General features: G+C 43.3%; 1 protein-coding gene across 4 annotated transcripts in view; it reads right to left on the bottom strand.

The window, feature by feature from the left end:
- Positions 1-231: 231 nt before the first annotated feature.
- znf385c (zinc finger protein 385C) overlaps positions 232-26,196 on the bottom strand; it is a 123,508-nt gene continuing 97,543 nt past the window's right edge. For all 4 annotated transcript variants that reach the window (XM_040124150.1, XM_040124148.1, XM_040124149.1 and 1 more), the window contains 8 exons: positions 25,114-25,256; positions 17,369-17,479; positions 12,118-12,325; positions 5,941-6,291; positions 5,604-5,791; positions 4,626-4,724; positions 3,999-4,088; positions 232-2,502 (listed from right to left, as the gene is read on the bottom strand). In XM_040124150.1, coding sequence (XP_039980084.1) covers positions 2,272-2,502; positions 3,999-4,088; positions 4,626-4,724; positions 5,604-5,791; positions 5,941-6,291; positions 12,118-12,325; positions 17,369-17,479; positions 25,114-25,256 — 1,421 coding nt within the window. In that variant the 3' untranslated portion in view covers positions 232-2,271. The remainder of the gene's footprint in view (positions 2,503-3,998; positions 4,089-4,625; positions 4,725-5,603; positions 5,792-5,940; positions 6,292-12,117; positions 12,326-17,368; positions 17,480-25,113; positions 25,257-26,196) is intronic.

The raw sequence follows: 26,196 nt of genomic DNA, 5'->3' as shown, positions 1-26,196 counted from the left end.
CGACAGATGGCACTGTTGCATCACAGACAATTACACATATTGCACAATGAGAAATGCATAGGATTTGCTCCATTACTGTAATTTAAGAGAACATGATTTGGTATGAGCGTTGAAGGGAGGATGATGTGTGCGCTCCGAGTCCTTACGAGACCTTGCCGACAGTCCATTATGGCAGAAGGGAAGGTTGAGTACTAGTAGATATCCCGGGTGGGAAGGCGGGGGAGACAGCACACGAGCATGAACAGCAATATGACATTTGATGTTGCACTTGTGACAATTATCCCAAACACTTGTCTCTGACGTAACATTGTTTTGCTCAGTGGAAGTCATAGAAAAGTTCGCCGGCTCCACTAAAAAGTGAAAACAGCAATGTCACACGGCGCTGAAGCACACTCTCCGCAGCGCGAGAGCAGCTATAAATGGAACGGCTCAGCCCGGAGTCAAAACATGTGAAGACTGACCATGAGCATCAAGCATCAAGGACAGCGCCGTCAGGACCAGCCATCATTTCAGATGACTCTTCGCTCACAATTCGGAGTTGGCCCTTGGCTGTGTTGGAGTACATCATACATTGTTACAGGTGTGTACAGTATAGAATAGATAAAGCCACTGGCACACTGAAATCACATCATAAACATAAACATACCGAATGTATTGCTTTAAACGTGAGACTAATCTTAGTCATGGATAAACTGTAAAGTGATCATTCTCACCTGATTGTTCTTTATTTTTCCAAAATGAAATTCAAACTGAAATTGACATGGGGTTGTAAAAACATACACCTACAGCAAAAAAGGTGAATATCAACACAATTTTCATTGCTTTTGTAAATAAATCAGTTTTAAGGTGCTTTTAATGTGGTTGCCATGGCGCTGTTCTTTGTTCCCTCCCACACTGTACCCAGACACTGCAACAGCATGTCAATCTAGTACTGGCTGAGCAGCCTCCCCACCCACTGTCATCCAAACTTTTCGCAGAGCTCTGAAATCCCATCAAGTCTTCAAGTCGCCCATTGTGTTTTCATTATGCGTGTGATGGAGTGTGCGTGCGTGTTCGCGGGGAGGCTTTCCCCGCTCCTCTACATCTCACGCTGATAACGCCAGAGAAAATGACGGGCAACAGCGAGGTGACGACAGCAGGGCGAGGAGGAAGGAAAGGACAAAGAGCCGTCACGAGGGGGAGAGAAATGATGGCGTTCTGCAATGTAAGACCTCCATAGCTTCAAAAATGTTTTCATGCCGCTAGCTTGGCGAGGAACATAATGTTCAAGCTGCATTGCGTGAATTATGCACTGGACCAGAAAAATCATTCTGAGGACAGATTTGCAAACTGAAACGAAGTCAAGTTGACAAGCTGACCTTTTCTGGACCTTAATGAGTGCTTAATCCTGGGGATACAGGAAAGGAAAAAAAATCTTGAGGACTATGACTATAGCTGTGACTCAGAAAGAAAGAGAGGAAGAAATGTTTTTAAGGGTTGAGGGAAAGTGTTAGTGAGAAGGCTGGAGGTGCAAAATGGTACTGATGGGGCTTTAGCATTTGGATATACAGTATGTAGTTATAGATCCACATACTGGCCAAAAAAGAGGACTCATATTTGCCTCCCATGAGTTTAAAGGTGAGAGGGGGGTACTCGTTCAAAGAGTTGTTATATAATGGCCATATCCAAGATGCAATGTGACAGCATTTGACTGCAGATTATCCTTTATGTTTGTTGGTTGAAAACACACCATCAGTGAGACTGGTTTACAGGAGTGTACCTCGGTTTCAGCTGTTTCAATGACCTACTGTGTGACCCTCCCGCCTTTCATAAAACCCCAAAACCAATAAGTTAAAAACATTTTAGAGGAGCATCAAGTAAAGGGACCTTATTTTGTGGCAACCACACTAAACATACATCTAGACTCGTCTATATTTGTTCTCTAATAAATTACACAATAATATCCATAATCCAAACCATGTCGACCCATGAAATGGCTATAAAAGTGGCCTCTGTGCACCAGTCACTGTCTGGAGGCCTGTCCTGCTCCTAAGGTCATGATAAGAGGAGCAGAGAGAAGGCATGATAGGGGATCTTGGCCTTTATCATAGGAACAGCTCTCAGGCCTCGTGGCCTACTGAGCGTCAGGACTTGTGTACTGTTTCCATCTTAAGTCAGGCGGGCTGCATAGTTTGCGTGTGGCCTTTTTGTCATGTGGGTCACACTAAAGTTGTGCCTGGGGTTTGGTAAGGGGACAGGGGGAGGAGCTCAAATGGGAAGTGGGTTAAGTCTTTAGTAGGGGGAGAAGATGATGGGTGTGTGTGTGGCCCGCAGAGGCCCCGGGGCAGGCCGAAACAGTGCAGGGCCCAGGAAGGGGGTCTGGATGAAGGTGGTGGTGCTCACTGGGTGACGCAGAGCCAGTGGGTTAGTTGCCACTGTGCACAGAGCTGGCGGGGTGAGGGGACTGGGCAGGAAGCCAGTTGTCAAGCTCTTGGTCAGCTGCTTCTGCAAGGCCAGTTTGGTCTGGAGAAGACAGGAGGGGGAACGGTGAGAAGTGAGAGAAGAACACAGTGAGGGTACATCATGTTTAGTGGGCAAACATGTCTCCCAAACTCATGGCACTTGTTTGCACGCATAGCTGCAGTAGAGGAATACATGTTCATACTAAATACTGGATTCCTGATAGCTTGTTGCATGGTCACTCATCAGACAGTAGGCTAATGCTAGGACTACAGTATGAACACACCTTAGCCTTTTTTTCCAGTCAGGACAAGGGTTAAATGGCAGACATTTACTCTAAAGCTCTGTGATGTTAAAAGGATAGTTCAGATTTTTTTAAGGTGAAATGCTTTACTCACTGGTCATCACACTGATGCATGGACAGACGCATAGCTCAGATGAAATTTGCTAAGATCCTGTAGATGTATGTATCCCACCAAGCTTCCAGAAATTTGACAAAAAAACCCACGTCAAACCATGATGCAGCTCGCATTCTTTTTTGACAATCAAATACTCACCCTTGTAGGATTTAAAGTTGGGTTCAAAAGTATTTAGTTTGCTCTTTCACAGAGAGCAGGAGCCGAGGTAAGCTTGGAAGCAATGGAGGACATAGTTTCTCTACAGAATTGCTAAATACAGCACTTCCTTGTAGCATATTTAGCAATTTATCGACAAAGCATGACTGTAATTGTTTGGATCATAATGAACATAATGAACTTTGCTGCAGACTTTTTTTTATGAATGTTTTATTATATTATTCTTACTATGTCTCAGGGCTGCCATTTTAATCCAGTGTAACAGTTGTGAATTCAAACCGACTACAGCTGCTGCGGGGGTAAGTATTTGATGCAGTAAAGATGAAGACCTCTCTGTATAAGGAGACTCAAGCCTCTGAAGTTCGCTTAAGATCTTAGTTAACATTTTCTGTTAATATTTCTGCTAAATTTTCCACAGACCTCCACAAACTGTCCAAAGAATGAACAGACTAAGCTAATGCCCATCCTTATAGAGAAGAAGACAGTGTATGAATGTTTGTTGTTGAAATGCACCTTGGGAGTCGTAGTTGACTTCTGCCTCAAAATTTTTATATACACAGGCTCGTATCTTTGACTTTCTATCAAAGAACCATATATTTTCAGACATAGCTGCTAATCTTTTGTGCTGATGATTTGACCCGGGAGAGTTTCATGCCCTTCAAAGCCACAGAAATGATCCAACTGTGAGTCACGCAACATTGTCTATGGAAAAAAAAAGGGAAAAGGATTTGCATTCCACAAAGAGGGGCCCCCAAAATAGCATGTCCTACTCCGTAACTGTATTCACATCATCACCAGAGAGTAAAATGAATAACACCTCATGTCAAATAACCAAACAAACAAACAAAATCAGAACTATCCCTTTAATATAAACCTGATTTCTTCATTATCTCTGCTGAGTCCCCTGCCCAGGCCTAAAGTTCAGCCAGCTGAAGCTCTTGCCCTCCAATCCAATCCCATGTCTCGGCCTCTCCTGCCACTGACCTGCGAGGAGAGGGAGGTGAGGTTGTACTGGCTGAACGCTTTCTTCATGGCAGACACAGCCACGCCTGCATAGCCACTCCATCTCACGTTCTGTAGGATAGAGGAGGAGGAGGAGGAGGAGGAGGAGGAGGAGGAGAAGGAGAGATGGGGAGGTGTGTATATGACAGGAGCAGAGAGGTGATTAATCTGGAGTGCTGATTCAGGCTGCTGTTGTCAGAGCTGGTCAGTGGGAGAGAGAAGGCCTATTTTAGACCTGTCTCAGGGGTAGGGGACTCACTGAGTACAACAGTGTGCTTAACCTCTCTGACAGCACAGGCACACAAACATACTGCCTCACCGAGACATCGAAGCCCCTAAGCACAACTTAATGATATCTGAGTTTGTGTGTTTGTCCGTCGGGGCTGGGGTCAAATCAGTTAACTGTAACGAAGATAAATTAAAACTGGTGTTTAAAAATGCATTTGTTTACAAGGTAGACTGAATTTATTCCAGTTTTGGCACATGTGTACAGCATGTTCACTATATCTGCAGTAAGAGAAAGGAAATTATGCTTGGTGTGTGTGTGTGTGTGTGTGTGTGTGTATATTTGCACGACTGTGTCTGTGTCTTTATGTCTTTAAGACTTACCGCTAAGCTGGAGCTTGGCTGGCTCTTGCTGTGGGGGGTAAATTTGGGTTTGGGTGGTTTTCCGGCCAGCCTATCCTTGTGCCTTCTGCTATTCATGTGCTGCCGAGACCAGCAGAAATACCATTAGTGAGCTAACAAGCATCTGTTGTACCGCAGTGGAACAACTTCAAATGTTATCCGCTGAATTAATAATGGATACACAATGATTATGACTGAAGTGTGCAGAAATTACATCACATTACTTTCTCCCACTGCCACAGTGTCTCCTTCTCTGGCTGTATTACTTACAGGCATATATCCTCTTGGGATAGGAGATGTTTATTTAAGACCAGTGAAATGCATTTACGGCTAAAGCAGCCTGGGTGCTCACACATGTCAACGTATCCTGTATCTTTTTCACATCCCTCTTCAGCCTAGGCAAAGTTTTCAAAACAATCCCTTCACTCAGATGTAGTATTTAACGAACATCAAAAGGGGAGAAATTACTTCACCAAGCTAGTTTGATGCCAGTTTAACTAGAAAACTAAATACAGTAGGAATTAGGAGCTCACAATAATGAGTGGCAAATTAATCCCTGCTCAATGAAGAGCTTTGCAGTTAGTTATAGCATGAGATGATATCTGTCTAATGTGGAAAAATAGGTGCTGCTTGAATGTACTCTGCACTTAAAACCTGCTTTCAATGACTTCCTTCATGTGGCTGTAAATGAAACTGATGTTAAAATGGTCTCTTGGATTAGATAACGTCTTTAAAATCCCATCATTCACTATTGTCATTTTAATACACATCGTTTGGGCTAGTTTTACAAATGCTATCATGTGTGTAGAATTACTCCACATCTAGTAATTTGCATTTGCCAACTCTTCCATCGCAAAAATCTCCCAGTTTCTGTTTTACAATGAAATATGTCATTATCTACAGTGTAAATGATACAGTCTACTTTACATATATGTGCAGTATAATAAGTATTTATTTTACCTGGCTCAGCTGGGTCTCAGAGTTCACAAAGATCTCACACACTTCACACTGGAAGTTCTTGCTGGGCACCCCGATGCTGCCTTTGCTGCCCAGCCGCTTGCTCTTGCACCCAGCACGAGCCGACACCACCTTCCCCCTGCGCCGTGGCAGAACACTGTGACCTTCCAGCATCAGTTTGTGCTTTGTACCTGGTGGAGAGAGAGCAAAGAGTCGGCAGGTCTGCTGTGGTTCGAATTAAATGATATTACAAGCATTTATTGGATGCTCAGATTCCCCAAATTATTGACCAACCAAAAGTCAGTTACAAATGCAAAATACTTTTTAAGAAGCCTGTTACCGCTGTTATGTGCTTCCAGTTGGGAGACGGAGTTGACTGTCACTTTGCAAACAGGACAATGGAGGTGAGCCTTGCTCTTCTTGGGCTCCTTGTCCTCATCTGCGTGTGGCTCCCCATTTGTGCTGGATGTGTCCGCGTGGCTGCCTGACTCAGTAGTCAGGCCTGCGGTGTCGGTGGCCTCTGGGACTTCGGGGGCGCTGGTGTCTGAGGCAGTTTCAGAGAGCTGTGAGGAAGGCAAAATCTGAGGTGGGGAGAGGGTGACTAACTCGACAGAGGAAACCTCTGATACGGGCGTCAGCATAACTGAGCTCCTGGGACTCTCCTCGAGCTTCGCCTCCGGGTTGGCTAGACCTGCAAAAAATGATAACATAACAGGAGAGCGTCAGCAAACTTTGGTTCATTTAACACCAGGTTATTATAGACAGAAACATCTTACTTTTTTTTTTTTTTTAGTAATGTGTAGTATAAGGGATTAGAATTTAAAATTCGGTAAATACATTAAAATCAGTAATCCCATTAACACTCTGTCACTTTGATAATTTGGAGGGTAGAAATGTTCGCTGTCTAAATGGGAGATGTCAGGGGTTTGATTTCAGTTTGGACTCTGCGTACGTGTTAGCTTGGTGCAGGGGGTTGGAAATGTGGGGAGTCAGTTAGCCTCTATCAAAAACATGAGAAATGCCACTCCTGGTAAATCCAAAGATAAACACTGACATGTTATGTGTTCTTGGGTGGCTTGCTAATGCTAGAGACAGGTACGCTAACATTCAAGATATCACCTGGTTTTGGCTAGAGTTGGAGGGTTTAAACACAGAGTACGTCAGGCCTCAGATGTGATAGAAGGCATCTTTGATGGAGCTGTGCTGAGTTACTACATTATACAACGTGTTATATAATCAAATACTTTTTTTTTGTTGAGTAATTACTTTTTCAATTTGTAACGAGTATTTTATTACATCGACCAACACGGATTATAAGATTTTTCCCTCACAGTTTAAATAATCCAAACAAAGCAAGCAAAAACAATGAGCCTGGATAAATAGCAAGAAATATCCCCCTGCATGCTTAACCAGCAAAACACTTTTCAGATTGACTTTTTTGAGTGCAAATATAAAGTCTGCCAAATTAATCTCCAAAGAACCATTTCTCTTTCAATGCAACACTGGAGGCAACATCAAGAGTGCTTTTCAAGTGCTAGCTCCCTCACTATTCAAATATCAAGTGGACCCGGAGTCTCAGTCAATATAAACAAACCCATCGACTGCCGGGCCACAACAATAAGTCACGGGAGTTCTATTACAAATCTCCCCGTCACCCCATTGCCCTCCCGGGGCAGACACCCACTTCACCCCAGAGCACTGTGCGCTGCGCTCAATGAGTATCTGCATTTCATTTAGTGCACTTTCTCCCCGCGCACACACTCGCAACATTCCTCCATTTTGATTTTCCCTCTTACGCCTCAGAGTTAATTCATCATTGGAGATAAGGGTCTTCCTCTCTCATTCCCGCTAAAGAAAAGAACCTCTATAGGAGCAAGATTAGACAGTCCCCTCGCTGTAATGAGAGTGACCCCTGAGGAATTTGCGCTCCTTTGCTGGGGGGCGTGATGCTGAGCTTATGTGAAAGATAGGGCCACCTGAGAAGTCTCCAGAGGAGGAGTAATACTGATCAATGGATTTAGCAGGAACCTTACAGAGGAAGACGTGGAGGCCGGTGGGAATCAAAGCCCTCTCAAAATCCAAAAGCTCGGATCATGAAGGAACTCATTCAGCAAAGAATCATTTCAGATATCCCTGCTGAGTTTCGGGTACCCTCATGTTTTAAAAAGCCTAAACTTTAACCACAAAAAAAGAAAAAAAAATCTCCAGTGACTCTTCTACTCGTATAGGGAAAGTAATCACCAGTAAATGTTCAGTCATTTCAGTCATTTATAAAGTTACAATGTCAAGCTGTCAACACCGCTGGACCCTATGGAAGCCCGTTTCTGTCAGACAAAGAAAAATAAAAAGATGAAAAGTTAGTCATTATAAAAATTATGACTTTTTAATCACTTCGTTTTGACTTTTTATCTCATAATTTTGACTGTCTATCTTACAATTTTGACTTTTTAATGCTAACATTTTATCTCAAAATGTTGACTTACTTTCTCGTAATTTCGACTTCATAAGTCAAACTTTTTAACTTTATAATTCTGACTTTCCACAAGTGCTTTTATTTTTTTCACAACTAATTTTTTCTGTTTTTTTCCCCCCTACATTGCTCTTTTTTAAATTATTGTACATTCAATCTAATCTTTGGGTTTTGGATTGTTGTTTGGACAAGACCATCGATTTCAAGATGACACAATTGTGAGAAATTGTGATGGCCAGTATTTCAGGCGTTTTATAAACTGAAACGATTCTTCGAGTAATTGTGAAAAGCAACCCACAGTTTGTGAAAAGAGTTGTTTTTGGATCAGACTGGGGCCGAAAACTATAAAACATTTCGATGAATACCATGACTCTCCCAACCTCTTCTCTAAGCAAATGCCTGCCTGCCAATTTGTCCCTCATCCCATTTGCACTCTGACCATCTACATGAAAACAGAGACTTCCACCAACATTGGCAAACTGTCAGACCAAAGACAAGCATATTGGCGGTGCCACTAGAGCCTCTGTGGAGTAGAGTAACATAGCAGCATATTATGGATATCTGGATCAATGTTGTGCAGGCAATCATCCGTTTTTTTTTAAACACAAAAAGAATTTAATCCATGTTTTAACAGTTCAATCAAATCTTACAATCTTTTAGAGCGTAAACACATCTGAAGAGATCTCCATTCAGCAGAATGATCCACTGCTAAGTTAAACCACAGCCAAACAGAAAATGAATATGAATATTTGACTCATTATGCACACGCTCACATACACACACGGATAATGAGCACTTGGGTCTAGCAGGCGAGCGCGGATCCAAGGCGGCCTCAGAACGTAAACAACTTCCTCTGGGAAAAACCCTTGCTTTAAATCATCATTACTGTGGTGACAGATAATAGTCCCTGCAAAGACGGTTTCAACGGCAGAGTCAATCAAAGCCGAGGTTGACTGATGCTTGTCACGACTGATGCAGGCCCTCTGTCTCTGGGCGCTGGCCTGCTGCTCTCTAACTTGCTCACTCACTGTCTACCCTCTCTCACTCCCCTCCTTTGCTGGTCTGGGACACGGCTTATAAGCATCGATTAGCCCCTTTGTACGATTGAAAACGTCGTCTCTGCTCTTCCCTGTCTCCCTCCTGCATTTATGAATTGCTGCGGTGCCCTAAATGACAGAATATCTGTAGTAAGTAATGTTGGAAAGTCTCACTGTGACGTGATAGAATTTAGAAATTTTTGTAAGAGACGGAAAAGTTTGTGAACAGTATGGCAGAGCGGGACACTTGCTGGTAGTTTGACGTCGTGAAACTGGCAACATATAGGACACCCCCATTGCTGTAGAGGTTCTGTTGGTACTTTAATGTCCTGCATTTGTGTGTGGCCCTGTCAACAAGTCTTCCAAATGACTACTAAATAAGCTGTTTGTCATTGCCGTGCAAAACGACTGATCTGATGCCACTCTCAACAGGAGGACAGCATCTGCCAGTGCCTTCCAGAAACGTTTTCTGATTTTACCTTACCACCATGGTTCAGGTAAAAAAAAAATCAACTTTGTTAAGGTCAGGGAAACATCATAATTTGGGTTAAAATGACTACTTTATTAAGGTTAGACGTCTTTTGTCGTCACGGTGACAACAATAACCACTTGGTTAAGCTTATGGTCATGATTAAAACTAACGAACATTGACTCTCAGTAGGATTTGGGAAATAAACAGCGTCCGACTTCGAGGTTCTATGAGAACATCACTCTTCCCTTTCTTACTCCCAATGGACAAGAACAATAACTCTTTCGGCTGTTAGAGGGCTGCGTCGCCGAGCATAAAGACTTTGTTTTGTTTGTTTTTCTTGGGAGCATGGTCTCAATAACGAACAATACATAGGATATCCTAATCACCGTAGAGGTTTGTGTCTGGCCCTGTGACATTGCTATTTAATTTATATTTGTGATTTGCTCTTACTCCTAATTATGTTGAGCCAGGGCCTAAATTTTAATTACCTGGCCCATTCCAATGTGGCACTGGACCAAATATGTTTGGAAAGCACTTTGTGACTCATCATTTGTTCTTGCGTACCTCAGAAAAAAAGTGAACTTTGAACCCTGTCCAGCACCTCCTAGTCTCAAGGTGGTATGTGCATGGCAGCAGCTCCCTGTGTCTAAGTGTGCGTTAGCAGCTATTCTAATGGAGCCGAGGAGGCTGACCGTGCGGATCTAGAGAGAGTCTGTTTATTTGGAGCTGCACGGACTGCTTAGAGAGAACAGACGAAAGGTGCGTTATTGGTTCCCGATGGCAGACAATGTAGGCATTACCCTCAGACAGCTCCCCACCAGCTTTCAGTTTCATGGAAGACATAACTCATTTCATAGAGTGTTAATTTGGAGCGCTATTCCATTACAGGTTGGCATTGTGGTGCATGCCACCACTGGCTCGCACTGCTGCATTTCAATTTCACATTAGGCCAATCACACAATTGGGCTTATTAAAGAGTGTGCTTCCTCACAAAATGGCCTTGGAACTGTAAAATTATTCGCAGCATAAAAACTAACTATGACTTATCAACTTTCTCTCTCTCCACTAACCCTCCTCCTCCACGCTCTTTCCCTCTTATTCCTCCCTCTCTCTCTCTCTCTCTCTTTGTCTCCTTCATTCATTTCATCTTATCTTTCTTTTTCCACTCATCATCTCATTTCGTCTCTACTGCTGCTTCCCTTATTCAGAGCTCTCCTTTTGCAACGGGCGGAATATTAAAATGAGGTTTGATGAGAGCGTTATCAGGCTCCAAGTCTTTTGTCCACTTTCTCCTTTCTGGAGGAGACTCTCAGTGCTCAAGGCAAACAAGTGCGCATGTGAGTGCGTGCCCACTTGCACACGAGCACGTCTGTGAGGGGAGATGAAGTGCAAACTGTCTCCCCACTCTCCCAAAACCTTCATATCTCTTCTCTGATATTTCATCTAGCCTCCAAGAGCATTTTGAAATTCTGCTCAGATAGTGATCTTCTCCGGGCCAGGGGGGGATTGGAGGGGAGGAAGTACGAAAGTAGAACAGAGGCGGGGGGAAAACTGTTCTACCGCTCCTTCACTCCCACCACCTCGGAGGGATGAATGGAAAGTGTGGACCCAGGCGCGTGCAACATGAGAAGGTAATGGGCTCCCTCTGCAGTCACAATGCCATCAGAGCAATTCATGCCTTCTGAGCTAAAGTTGCAGCCATGTCTTGTGGAAAAGTCAACATTCATATTCTGCTGAAAGAAAACCAATGCGCTCCTCTTTCTTTATCAACAAATTAAAATCTGTACTTACATGACAAATGTAAAAACATTGGAACTATTTGTAAAGGAAGATGAGTGCCTTTGATTTCTTTCACCTTTATTTTCTATTTGACAGCCCCTTAAATGAAAACTCTCATCATTATTTTGATCCCTCTCAACTCAACCAGCACTGTCTGTTGTTAATGTCATGCTACACAAATACAACGATTCTGCTTCTTCTAACCAAGAGAGATAGGAGAGAGCAGGAGGCATCAAGGAGGAGTCAAGCATTGGAAATTAGGAAGAGGGGGTAACAACAAGGGGGTAAAAACGACTCTCAGCCAGCCGCTTTATTTACACAGCATCTTTTGCTCCCAGACATCCCACAGTCCCACAGCTTCGGAGCCTTCCATCCATCACAAGGCACAGGGACAGACAGCCAGGCCAGCAATGTTTTGGAGGGGGTAGTGTGGGTTGAAATTGTTGAGGTTGGAATGCAAAGACGGGACAGGAGGGACAGAGGTTGAAGGATAAGGTGTACAGAAGATGTAGTCTGAAAGTATAGCACAGTGGAGCAGAGGGAAAGAGACAAGGGAGGCTAAGACATGGAGGAGCGGGATGGAAGCAGTCAATGATGTGAGTGTAGGACTGGTGGAGGGGATTTGGAAAGGTGAAATGGAGAGAAAGGGGGAATTAGAGGAACCAAAGCATTATAGAGTGATCATCAAGAGGATGGAGAGAGGCAGAGAAGCATGCTCTTGCTGTTGCTTTCTTCCCATCTCTCTGTCTGTTTACATACTTGTTCCCTCCACTAAGCTTGTATCCATGAGTGCAGGAAGAGCTGCCTCGGATGTCGATGTCTTGCTCCTGTCCCGGTCTCGCTGCCGGTCTCTCTCCCTCCCTTTGGATGAGGCCTCCCCAGCTCGTCGCTGCCTGTTCTTCTGTGCCTCCATGGCTTTGAGTTTCCGGGCGTGCTTGTGGCCCTTATAGTGGGCTTCTGCTTGGTTCTGCAGAGAAACGAGAGAAAAAACCAGGTTGGGAGGGACAAGCAGGAAGGACTCTAAGCATTATCTGCTAGAAAGACTAGAGCCCACGTGCAATAAATGTTAAAATGCACGCCTGAATATTCGCTTTCTCGCAGGCATACACAGGCTGCAAGGAGGAGAGTCTGTTTCCACCTGATAACAGTGCCGGCACATTGGGAGGCCAGAGGTATAATTGCATGTGTAATATGTAACAAGAGAGAGGATTCCATCTCCACAACTACCCTATTAATGTGCACTGTGAGAGTCAGCCTCTGCAAATCCTAGACACATGGCTATACATACTAATGTCACACACATTTGAGCACTCACGGGCACACAAACCCAAAAACACAAAGCAGACGCAAAACACATCCTGACTGACTGTGATTCAGCTATAAACGCTCATATTTCCCTCTGGGCGGACTGCGATTTACCTTCACATTTTCATCACTCTCAGGGCCCCGTTCAATCCAACAACAAAGTTCCTGTTGTCAGAGCAAGCGCGGATACATAGGAATAGTAGACAAATCAATACGGAGATTACTCATTAAAAGTTAACAACCTCCGGGGATCAGCTCTCATCAGCTCCTGGCCCGGATTGAACATAGTTAACAGGGAAAGAGCAGAACAAGTGAACATTATGAAAAAAATAATTATACAAAACCACTGATTCAATATATAAAGTGCAGCCATTATTAAATGAAAGCTTTTGTTTCAATTTATATCTTAAGTGTGGAAAAAATAAATGTCCCCAAAAAAATCATACACTCCATATTTAAGAAATAGATGGATTAAGTATAAAATAGCCTTTTTCTCCAAAAGGGTGTATGTTTTAACAAGGGGAGCAAGGAAAGGTGTAGCTGTTCCTCCAAGACTACGATGCTTCTTTCCAGGCTCTCATCCACTCTCACTTCCTTGTGAAATAAATCATGCAAATCCTCAGACACCAAACAACTTCAGTAAAGAGACTGGACTTTGCTTTGAAGGACTCCTTGAGTGAGGAATAAATGCATGCAGAAATGACTAAGAGACTTGAACACACCGAAAGACTTTTACATTAGGAGTGAAATGTGCATTTCCCTCATTACCCGAGCATCAAGAAAACATTAAGTCTCATAAGCAAAAAAAAAAGATTACTGTTTGTGCTGCATTAGTGCAGAGATACAAGGTTATAGGCAAAGACACACACACACACACCACCACCAGTCTCGTGTGTCAGCTCTATGTAAACACCAGCATTCTGGGTATGGAGTTAGACGTGTACACTCCACATTAGCGAGCCTAATGGTGTGGTATAGTGGAGGCCTAAAAATAACGGGACTGTCAAAGCATCTGTAAAAAACAACTTGAATACTTTGTGACTGATCTGCTGTGAAAACGCTTCAGAGATTAGTGTGATGTGACGAATTCAGCCAACGCCTTCTCCACCACCAGTCTCTCCATCCAATTGAGTCTCAGTGGAGGCATAGGGACAAGGTGTGAAATGAGCTTTGGTTTTCACATCACCAACCGGGCCAGCAGGACTACAGGGAGATGCAATACTCTTCTGGGGGATTTTCGATCGTCAACTGATTAAGCAATCCCCGGGCTAAAAGTAAACATTGGACTATACACCATTCAGCCGCAACATTAACACTGGTAATTGGTTTTTATGTTGTGGCTAATTGGTGTAGAAACAATATATACTAACGCAATTGCATTAGTAAGTGCATTTGAGTCAAGTTCCAAAAATCAACATTATATTATGCAGTCAATTTAAATGACTTTTACCTTCTGTACAACCTGTGCATGAATATTAAAGGGGTATGAAGTAATTTAAGAGCTCTGACGACCTCTATGGGAAACCAGTAGAAACTGAAAGAACACTCAGACAACCTCTAGCCGTCTACGAAAGCCACTGGCAAAACCCCTTTCCATCTCCTTAACTGGTAATTAAACCAAACAACAAAATACGAAATACAACAGAAATATCTGATGACCCACATTAGCATAAGAAAACGTTGTGACAGCAGCACTGCGTCAAATCACTGCATTTGCTATATGAGGGCATTCAGGCCACCGAAGTGTTCCTCTTGTGTGATATTAAAGGAAGAGTTTGACTTTTTGGGAAAACATGCTTATTTGCTTCCTCGTCAGGAGTGAGAAAATCAATACCACTAATGTTTGTACTGTAAGTAAAAAGCTACCTCCAGCAGCCAGTTAGCTTAGCTCAGCACAAAGACCGGAAACAGAAGGAAACCGTTAGTTTGGCACTGTCCAAACAGTGATGTCACACTGCACTGACACACCCCGTGAGTGCACTTCTACATCGCTGCTGCTGGGTGATAGAGTTGAACCACTGGAGGTCACCAAAAACAACTTTTTTTAGCTGGTGTTAAGTTGCTCTTTAAGTTCAATTTGTGCTATACAGAGCAGCAGAGAAAGCTCACATATTTCCCCTTTGAGCATTATGCATAAGGAGGGTGCATGGAAGTGTTAGGAAAGTATTTATGCTCTAAGAAAGACAGATAATGCTACAGTCAGACCTGACACTCCTCTTTAAGTCAGTGTGTGGAGGAAGGGAATGGGATTTTCTCTAGTGTGTGAAGAGCATGTCTGCACCCCCCACCCCCCCCACACACGCACCCCCACCCCACCCCCCCACTCCCTGTCTCCTGTGCCTTAGCCCTTCTTTGAAGATGGAGGAGGCCAAAAAGTGTGTGCCTTTGTGAGTGTGTTTTGCTGTGCCCAGACCAGAGATGTCTTAAGGCTGTCTGGAATATTATCTATTTGTTTATGTGAATGTGCATAAAATGTCATGGGATGCCTGTGTGTCTTTGTGTGTGTGTGTGTGTGTGTGTGTGTGTGTGTGCGCGGATGCGCGCTGGCGTGGTGGCAAGGATGGGAGAAATGAACGAGAAGCCGTGGAAGCAGCTTCCTGCTGGGGCTGCTGATTGTTTCTGTTCTTTGCTGATAAACGGCAGCTCTCCCTGCTGTCTAATCCCTCATACCAAAACAACAGACAGACAGACACACACACACACACACACACACACACACACACACAAACAGATTTCACTTAAGAAAAAAACTTTTATATACACAAAACTAGAAAAAAACTCAAAATGACTAACTTTTGATTTGAAGGTACATTACAGTCCTGGTTGAAATTATTGGGACCCCTGTATTTTAAGTACAGAATTTAAAATATCTTCAGAAATAAATGCAAATTAACCAATTTTGAATAATCACAATATTTTAATAAAATGTCCAATATTACTGAATAAAAGAAAATTAGAAAAAAAAATGCATAATAGTGAAAAAATACAATTACTGGCACCCTTCACAGGGTTGCAGAACCTTTGGCAACAATGACAGCGTCTAAATATTTCTTGTAGCCATCTAGAAGCTTCTTGCACCCGTCTGCTGGTAGTTTCTGCTGCTCTTCAATTTCTATGCGTTCAAGCTCTTTTAAGTTCGCAGGAGTCCTTTTTGTAACGGCATATTTCACTTCTCTCCAAAGGTTTTCAATGGGATCTAGGTCAGGACTCATTGCTGGCCAGTTTAAAACAGTCCATCTTTTCCTTTTCAACCATTCTTCTGTGCTGCTGTTGTTTGTGTGCTTTGGGTCATTGTCCTGCCGAAAGACCCAAGACCTTCGCCTCAAACCTAGTTTTCTGACATTGGGGTAACATGTGTCGCTCTAAAATGCCTTGGTGATCTTCTGATTTCATCATTCCTTGGATACATTCGATGCCTCCAGCACCAGAGGCGGCGAAGCAGCCCCACAGCATGATAGAACCTCCACCATGTTTCACTGTAGGTAGTGTGTCCTTTTCCTCATGGGCTTCATTACGTCGCCTATAAACAAACTGATGCTCTGCATTCCCAAAGAGCTCTACTTCAGTTTCATCTGACCATAGAACATTATCCCAGAAAGACTGTTGCTTATCTATGAAGGGTTTTGCAAACACTAGTCTTGCCTTTTTGTGCCTTTCTTTCAATAGTGGTGTCCTCATTGGCCTTCACCCATGGAGCCCTACTTGGTTTAGTGAGCATCGTATGGTGCAGGCTGAACCCACCACTCCATATTGCTCCAGGTAAGCCTGAAGCTCTTTTTCCTGTGTGTGTTTTTTTTCCACAATCCCCATCAACCCTCTCAGACCTCTCTCATTGACTTTCTTCGTAGCGCCGCGTCCTTGAGGCGTCTGAATGGTTTTATGAGTGGGAAACTTCTAAATAAAATTAAGAACTGTTGAAACTGCGATTTCCTTAGGAATTGTTATCTTTTTTGATAATAGAGATTCTGATGCTCTACGAAAGCTCTCTTGTCTTTGCCATATTGAAAAAGAAACAGGAAACAATGAGCCCCTTTTTATGCAGTAAAACCATCATTCAGTGTTAAATTCAGGTCACGTGAACGCTGAAAATTAAGTACGGTTGAGTTTTATTTGTTTTTTATTTTGTTTGACGAACAAATTTAAATTAATCAAAGGGGTGTCAATAATCGTGGCAAGCATACATTTTATGTCTGTATTTTTTAATTCACTATATGAAAGCATTTTTTTGTTGTTGGTGTTGTTCAGTAACTTTGGACCTTTTATAAAGTATTCTGATAGGAAAATGATTAATTTGCATTATTTCTGAAGATATACTAAATTCAGTACATTAAAATTCAGTTGTGCAAATCATTTTAACCAGGACTGTTGTTTGCATAAAAGGATTCACTTATAGTTTTTTGTTTTGCATACACACACTAAGATACACACATGCAGTATATACACAAACACAATGAGTCAGTGAGGCTGATAAGAGCTGAAGTAATTGTGGACCACATTTTCAAAAACCAACGTTCAAGAAGTGAACAGAAGCACAAAATACAGAGATGTTGTTCTCTGAGGCTAGACTCACTTTTTAGTATAGATTGTTTTTGTGTTGTAAATTACACAGTCTGGCATATCATCTATTTCTCTCTCCTTTTGTCCCACAACCTCTCTTTCTTTCTCATGAACACCACGGCATAAAAACCATAGAAGCATTTCTTACCGTTGAGTTAAATCGCAGGTGGCAAATATTGCAGGAGATAATCTGTTTCTTCTTGAGGGGCTGAGGGACACCAAATGTGTGGTTGATCACTGCCTTCTGGACAGGGTCCATCTGAGAGACAGGAAGAAGAGACCAGTCCAAACAACATTAGGTCTATATAATTTTATTTTCCCGGATGAGAAATTTCTGTGCAGCAAAACATTATTCCCCTGCAAGCCAAGATTTAATGTCCCGTGTGACCATACTTGTTACAAAGTATCCTCTAATACAGAGGCTTTCAAAACCGCGTGGCCGCCTCGCCGGGAGGAGCGCAGGAGAGTTGAAGGTGGGGAGGGATGGGGGCACAGAAGGAGAGACACATAACTCAGTCACATTTCAACATACAGATACGATACACATTCTGAGGATATCATCATCTCTAATGTCCACTGTGCAAAACCCTCCATAAATCTGATTAGGAATCATATTAAAAAAGACGCTCCTTAAAACTCCACAACACATCCAGAATGATCACGTTTTAAGTCTTCCTCAGTATCAGAGTATTCCAGTGATAGTTGTCTGCACGTCCGCGGGTACGCTGCAAACAGGAACTGCTAATAGCTAATTCTGCATACTTGCCAAAATGTAAATATAGCTGTGGGCTCAAGTCATAGCTCACAGCTAACTCACGGTCTCTTCGGCAACAACATATTTCCCGAGTTGTCTTGAATTTGTCTGAGGGGGGGCCCGCGGAGTCAGAGTTTGAAATAATATATCGGTAGACAGCAATGAATCACCTCCAAATATTTCCAGCAGCTACATTGGAATGCAATATTGTGTAGTAATTTCAGCTGTTGGTGGTAATTGTCATGTTTTGTTGTCAGTCTCTCATTCTGGTGTAATGACATCTTTCTCGATTCAACATTTAGCACCAATGTTGCAAAAAGTTGAAATGCAATAAACAGGTATAATTTTCCAAAACTATCTAAAATACTGTAAGAACAATAAATTTAAAAGTCTCTGCATGATTTGTATGCATCATAATGTAACCCCTGGAACACAGTGAACACCACAGATAATATGATAATGTTTTCATCAAAAACGCAACCCATTTCTGCTCCAGCGGTGCCACAATCTGAGCCCCTCTGCATGCTAGCAGAGGTCATGAAGAGAATACGCTCTTCACATCTTAACTCTAGTGTATCTAGCTAAAAAATAAATAAAAGTAAAATCAAGGAGGCAGGGACGAGCAGCGTCCCCCCAGCGTCTGTCTGTGATAGTTGAGCAGCGCTTCGGATTAAATCTGGAACAAATTAGAGCATCGCTGTGCAGGAGGTTGCATGACCTTGTGATGTGAACAGAATAGTTAAATTCTGTGTGCGTGTCACACTCTGAGCTTTTTGCGCGACTTTTCTGACATTAATGGCTATTTCATCCACGTGCGCACAGAAATGTGACCAGTGGCCATATCTCACTTACCTTTATTGGAAGGGTGAAAGCAGAACCGCACTAATGAACAAGACGAGGGTGGATTGAAGAGATAAGGTGACAAGGCACCTTATCACGGCGAGAGACATATTTTATCCAGTTTATGAATGCCAGCTAATTAATGTACTTGTGTTGATATTGAACTGTCACACTGTCACGATTTAGAGTAACTATAATAACAACGATACTTTTTCACCAAGCAATTTATTAGGAACACCATACTAATATAGAGCAGGGCCTCCCTTTGCTCTCAAAATAGCCTCAGTTCTCCGTGGCACGGATTCCACAAGATGTTGGAAACATGCTCCTTTCAGATCCCGATCCATGCTGATCGACTGATGGCATCACACCATTTCTGCAGATCTGTCAGCTGCACATTCACGCTGCACATCCCAGAGGTGTTCTACTGGATTCGGATCTGGTGCACGGGGAGGCCACTGACAAACAATGAACTCATTGTCATGTGCAGGAAACCAGTTTTAGACGACTTTTGCTTTGTGACATTGTGCATTATCATGCTGGAAGTAGCCATCAGAAGATGGTAAATTGTAGCCATAAGGGGATGCACATGGTCAGCAACAATACTCCGATAGGCTGTGGCATTTAAACGATGATTGATTTGTATTAAGGGGCCCAAAGTGTGCCGGGTAAACATTCCCAGAACAATTGCACGAATAAGCAGGTGTACAGCTTGTCCCTAATAAAAATGCTTTTAAAGGCCTACAGGAAATAGTACTTAAATAAATCAAGGCGGTTTGATGCGTTACAAAATTATGCCAATGTGTGGCTACAACTGGAAAGATTACCTGCACACAAATCAGAGGGAAAACAGCATCAGAACACAGTCACGCAGCTAAAAAGTGTGTTTTCTGTGCTGCCTTATTGCAGTACAACAGTTATCAGGTGTACGAAAAGTGAGATTAAAATCAAAGGCAAAAAAAAAAAAAGGAGAATCAGTCCATCCAACTTTCATCAGTGCTTATAGAGGTACTTAAATATACCAGGCACAGGTGCGGTCAATGAGTAATCAGTCCAATTAGGTAGTGCAGACATATACAGTGCATGACCCAGTTAGAGAAAGTAATCGTCGCCAATAAGAAAATTTAAAAAATAATGAAAAACAGTGCTTGACAGAGTTTCAGATGACACCATTTTTGGTAACTTGAAATGTCACCAGTTTGCGCACACATCAAGATGGTCCTGAGACTTTTCATTTCTTTCTTGACAGAACAGAAAAACTATCTCCTCCCAAACAATACTTCTTTGATTTTATTCAATTCAAGACTTATTTGGTTTTCTATTACTTTCTATTACAACTTTGACCCCTGATACGCAAACCTGCTCATGGTTTATTTGGAAAAACGAGAACACCTGTTTGGGCCGTGCAGAGCCTTCAACTTTTTTGAACTAAATCTATTTATACATCTTTCAATGTGAAACCCGAAGATAAAAACAGTTTTTCACATGCAACTAGCTTTCATACTACGCCACCTCTCACTAACTTTTAAAGTACTATTTTATCCAATTATCATAGGTACTTTTGATATTTCTTTAATTTAGTTATTCGTTGCTTCTTCTTTCTTTTTTCACTTTCTATTTCTGAGGCACTGACAGTACTACAATTGCTTGTATTTTGAGGTCCAGCCATATGACTCAGTCTTGCTCATATGGCAGTAACCTACTCTGTATAGTTTAGTGTATACTGGATCTGTTTCGTTGTAGCAGTTCCTCTTTCTACTGAATTGATCCAATGGCGCATTGATTGCACCTGTGGCACTTATATAAGTGACCTGAAACCATGACTCTGTGAGCACTGATGATATGCTGAGGGACTGAAATGTTTGCTATTGGTTTTAAGCTCACCGATTTGTGCAACATGAGCACTTTTTTTTTTTTTTTTTGTGTTATGCAATAAAGCTGCGAGGAAAAACATGTTGATCTTAGATGCATATCTTTCTGTGGCTGTTTTTCTCTTAATTTTGTATGTTGGTAACTTTAAGCGTTTGAATCTTCTTTTACCTACACACCGAAGACGAGACATTCTGTTGGTGTGGAATCCCCTTTGCTATAGTAAGTGACCGGTCAGCACGTTTAGATAATATTTAAGATGAGTGTCAGATTCACGCATGCATTATAGGCTTAAGTAATCATCAGAGCTGCCCCTAGTCTCACAGGGAAGAATATATTAATGCAATCCCTCCACCCTCTCACCACTACCAAAAACCCATTTTAATTTAAAATCCAGACCTCCGAAATGGGGCACAGGCGTGATGGCCTCAATGCCGCATGATTCAAAGAGCATTACAAACAATACTGAAAATGTGGCTCCTACAAATGAAAACGTGATGCAAGTTTTCAGACCTGGCATTTGCATCCACCCAGAACCCAGGGATATCTGTAAGTTAAAGGAGTATTCAGAGATCTGCTGGATGTGAATCATCCGTGTTGCTTTTACAATGCTGTTGAGATGCTTCGGCAGCTACAGCGATACAACGCGTGACGAGCACAACATCTCTGATCGGTCGGCTGGGGCTGTTTGTGTTTTTCTCATTTACGTTTCTGACGCTGGCAGAGATTCTTGAGAGTCGAGACAACATCAAGGAAGTTGAAGAAAGACTCTCAATAGTCTTCTCTGTTTCAGTTACACACATCTTGCAAAGACATGACGCTGATGAGCTTCTCATCACTGCAATCGTCGCCCCTGTTTGGAATTGATGGACAAAAACACAGTGACTGCATCGCTGTAGGCTTCCATCCAGAGATGGTGAAATTACGTTAGAAGTTACCTGGATGTAACTCCAGTTCTGTACGTGTGTGTGTATGCGACTGTCACCCTCTCTCACAAAGCAAATGACCGTAAACATAGTTACTGTGGGGTGTATAATTGAAGTGCGATTCAGCCTGAACAGTAAATGCATCTAGCACTGCTGTGGTAATATTAGTAGGGTAAATGAGACGTTCAACTATAAATCGAAACCTACATCACTGGTTTTTAACCCCTTGTGCTGAGAATAAATCCAGTTTTAGCCTTCACGTTACTCTCCACACTGGCTCTGTAGGATAAGTAAGTTTGTTCTTTACATGACTGTTCTGCCCTGTTATTGCATACCTCGTTCCAGCTCGTATCTTAATGCACTTGGGAGTTCATTGTAATCTAAAAAAACGTGACTGTCTAATACATTATGAGTCCTTGCAGCCCACAGACAAGTGTTTCTGGGGTGGGAACTGTGTTAGGGGCTAATCGAGTATTAACTGTCTGTGAAAAGACAGAGAGTCCCAGAACGGCATACTATAAACAGCAGAGTGAAAGCCGAGGCTTCATTAGAAGGTCTGCATGCCATGATGACAGCGGATTTCATTGCGGCACCCTTCAGCAAGGTATCACATATAACAATCACCTTGGATCTCTCCCCAGGCTGGCACGGGGCCTGGCCCAGGGCCTGGCCCAGCCCATTCCTCTGCTCACATGGGAGTGGGGTCTCGGGATGGCTGGGGAGATCTAACTCAGATCTCCCCGGCCATCAAGTTCTCATACTAAGTTAGATCTGAACGGTCACTGGAACCACACCGGTGGCCCGTGCTGCTCCGAGATCAGGTAGTGTCGGTGTACTGATGACAGACAGGATGGCACACTGCCTTTATGTCTCTCTAAAACACAAGCCTGAACAATATCAGATCCCTCCGTACCACGCAAAGTGTCGTGTCAAGTCCAAGGCAGCTGCCTTCTCTGCACGAGTGGGGTTTGTTTACTATGGATTCTTCAAGGCCAGGTGTGAGAGGGAATATAAACACACCTGACACCGAAAACCTCCACGCTGGAGGTATATCTTTCCCTCAGGGATATCTTTGCCCTTGTTAGTTTATTTTGGCTTCGTCTACATGACTCCAAGCTACCTCTGGGAGCAACTGACTTTTCCCTTCACCGGCTGAAGCCTGACCACGGAAACCTAGCTCTCCCACTCCCGCTGCCCTCTGTCCACCTTAGCAGGGCAGGCTGCACACCGCTATTTGTTTTAGGAGCTGAAGAATGTGCCCATTGTCTGTCCGCAGCCATCCTGAACCAACCGCTATAAATGCGCCTTTTGTCCGAGCCCTCCATCCTCCCCCGCCATCCTATTGCAGACAGAAGTTATCTTGCGCTGGGTGGCTGAGTCCGTGATGGGGTTTCAGGGTGGGTAGGGAGAGAGGGCGAAAGAGAGACACAGAGAGCACACAGGCAGATGAATTGGGGGTGAGGGAGTCAGAAGGGACATCAGGGGAACCGTAAGATATTTCGTTTTGGAGACAGGTGCATTCATCTTCTCCCCTGCACACATCCGGGACAGCGTGTGCCTTATCAGGTCTAAGAGAACCTGTGGCTCCCTGAAGAAAGGACTTTGTGATTAATGCCTCAGCTGTGCTGTCAGACTGTGTGTTATGGAGGCTAATCATCTCCTCCCGGGACTGACGCGACACTGATTTGATTTTATTTCCGTGGTTATCATAATTTCTGCATTCTGGTTGTGGTAGAGTCCATGTCCTCCTGCGAGATGTATCCTGTTTAACAACGACTGAGTGTATTTCATCGCAACTCTAAATATTATTTCCCGTGTGCTACCTTGCTGCATTCGTTCTTACTCTAATGGTTTCGGTTACTAATATGGCGTTTTATTTTTTTTTTTAAAACAGGGAAGCATAATGTCTAAAAATAAAACATTGCTTTAAATTCTGAAATATATTCGTTGTGGGCTGCACACATTTTATTTTTATCTGACAACATATGGGCTTGAACAGAGCCGTGAGACACCGACACTGGTTTGAGAAAAACAAGCAATTCTCCCATAATGAAACATAAACAAAACACAGACAAAACACTGACCAGAGACTTGCCCTATTGCCTCCACCACTTATATAAATACATGAGGGTGTTAGAGGAGCGAGTGTTTTCCATGCTGCCGTTGCTGCTACGCGTGCTCAGTCCTCCATATGGCGGTACCGGCAACCCCATAACCCAAAGCAGTGGGCAGCAGAACAAGTGAATGAACTGCTCTTTTCACGTAGCAGCCCGGAGACCCCCTAGGTACACATCATACAGCACACGTTTATGTTTCATCCACCCCCTCACACATGTTGTCCACTGTAAGAACCAGCCAGCCAGATGTCTCTCTCTCTCTCTCTCTCTCTCTCGTCCTACCTTTTTTCGCTTGGTTTGAAAATGCGTAAAGTGTATGCTGGAGCCAAAGCTCCGGCTTATGTTTCATTTACAGACCACAGAACTGGAGATGGTTTCACAGTGTGCGATAAGGGAAGCGAAACACACAGGCACACAAATACACACCCACCCCCACACACACACACACACACACACACACACACAAACACATACACAAAGCGTAAAGCTAGGATCAAAGAAATCACAAGTGCCTGCACACGTATACACACAAAATGACAGCGGTTATAGCGCTGGTAAAGGATCAAAGATTCGAGGCTTTTAATTCCAGGCACCGCCGCAAGGTCGGCATCAGAGCCGAGGTACTTGAAAACCCAACAATTTGTTACTAATGTTCGAAACAAAGTATTAATGGTCTCATCTATAGAGGTGCCGATACCAAGGTGACGACGGCAATGCTGAGGGGTGAAACAATTCTTAAATAAAGATTAGCATCCCAAGCCTGCGGTAAGGCCTCTGCACAGTGCTGGAGAGTGAGGTCGGGCAGGTATAGCGATATGGGGAATAACAGGGTCGCTAGCATTAAGGACACAATTTTATAGCTAGTCTTTCTTTATGCCTCTCACTGATATAAAAACCAGTCAACCGGCATGAGGCGGAACTCTGACACAAAATTTATGAAGTATCTGGATCATTACTCTGACACAGTAAAAGACTCTCGCTGCCCCAGAGTAAAAAAATAATGCTAATATGTCCGCTGGGACTTTTCTAATCAGTAGGTGCTTAGATTCTGCGCTTTCACTCCCCCTGCTTCATATTTTTAATAACACGTTACGTTTTCGAGGAGTATATAAGACGAGACGAGACAAAATGTTAAAAGTTCAGAAAAGCATGTTACCAAACAGTATAATCACAACATTTTTCTGCAGTGAGATGAGTTGCCTCTTCACATGATATCTCTGCTGGATCTAATTAGGTACCTTATTATTTATAGGCTATTTTGGGCTCTGCTAGAGACCTTTATTGTTGGAATTCCTTGTTGATAAAAGTCATAGATTAATTGGTCCCACTTTGATTTTCCCGTTTATCTGATTACTAATTTTCACGATATCAGAGCCATCAGACTCACCGTATTGAAGTTGGGGAAGAGGCTGAGGGGGGAGGATCCGTTGAGTCTGAAGGGCAGAAGGTTTTTGAGGTTGAGCTGAGGCTGCAGAGGCCGTCCTGGGACAGGGAGGGAAGCCAGAAGGGGGCTGCCCTGGGCTGATGTACCTGGACAAAGAGATAGCTGTTAGAAGAACAATGAATGTTAACATGAGGGGGCATTTCTGTCCCTGTGTGATCGTAGGAGTGCAGCTGCACCGACGGCTTCCAAGAGGTTAGGTGCAGCACCCAGAGGAGGCCTGACTTTGATTTACTTGATACCAGAGGCACCATTACACCTCCAGCTGACACCTAACACACATTGTACAACTCAAATGTATGTGTAAGCTTGTGCTTGTAAGTGGGAATGTGCTTGTATCTGGGACAATACAGTGTGTGTGTGTGTGTGTGTGTGTGTGTGTGTGTGTGTGTGATTGAGAAAGTGTGTCTTACTGTTTTTATGATGACAGTAGGACATTTACATGTGTGTCTGGGGGAGGGTGGGCAGTTTTACTGGGGACTTAATACGCCCATCACCCCAAACGCCTGGACTGATCCCCCGAGGACATGCACCTGCCCCTCATGTACACACACACACACACACGCACAGACAGACACAGAAACACATCATTTAATTACTGATGTATTGGCTGCAGAAAACGTGCTTGTGCAAGGGGAAGATGGGAGATATTGGATTTCAAATGGACCAGGGATGAAGAGATTTCTAATTTTCCACCTGGCTGCGTTTCAGTGGACCGGTGCGCTCAGCGGCGTGCAGGCACTTATCCCAGCACCAGGATCAATCATCAGTGTCAGCTGCAGGTCACTCTGGCCACCCCAAAGTATGCCTATCATGTGAGCCCTCTTGCAGAACGCGCATACACTGAGAGGTGGTTACGTTTGTGTGTGATAATGCACACCACAGAAAAAAAAAGCAATCACTGACCTTACAATAATACCAGCATCTTAGAAACAGAAAAGATTGGCCAAAAAACCCCCCAAAAAACAGACACCTTCTCGACGGAGGAGGATTTCATGGGGAGGATGTGTGTACACAGAAGGTGGGAGT

This window comes from Xiphias gladius, chromosome 3 (assembly GCF_016859285.1).
Source record: "Xiphias gladius isolate SHS-SW01 ecotype Sanya breed wild chromosome 3, ASM1685928v1, whole genome shotgun sequence".
Lineage (NCBI taxonomy): Eukaryota > Metazoa > Chordata > Actinopteri > Istiophoriformes > Xiphiidae > Xiphias > Xiphias gladius.
The sequence above is the reverse complement of the archived record's forward strand: the minus strand, read 5'-3'. Positions and strand labels throughout refer to the sequence as shown.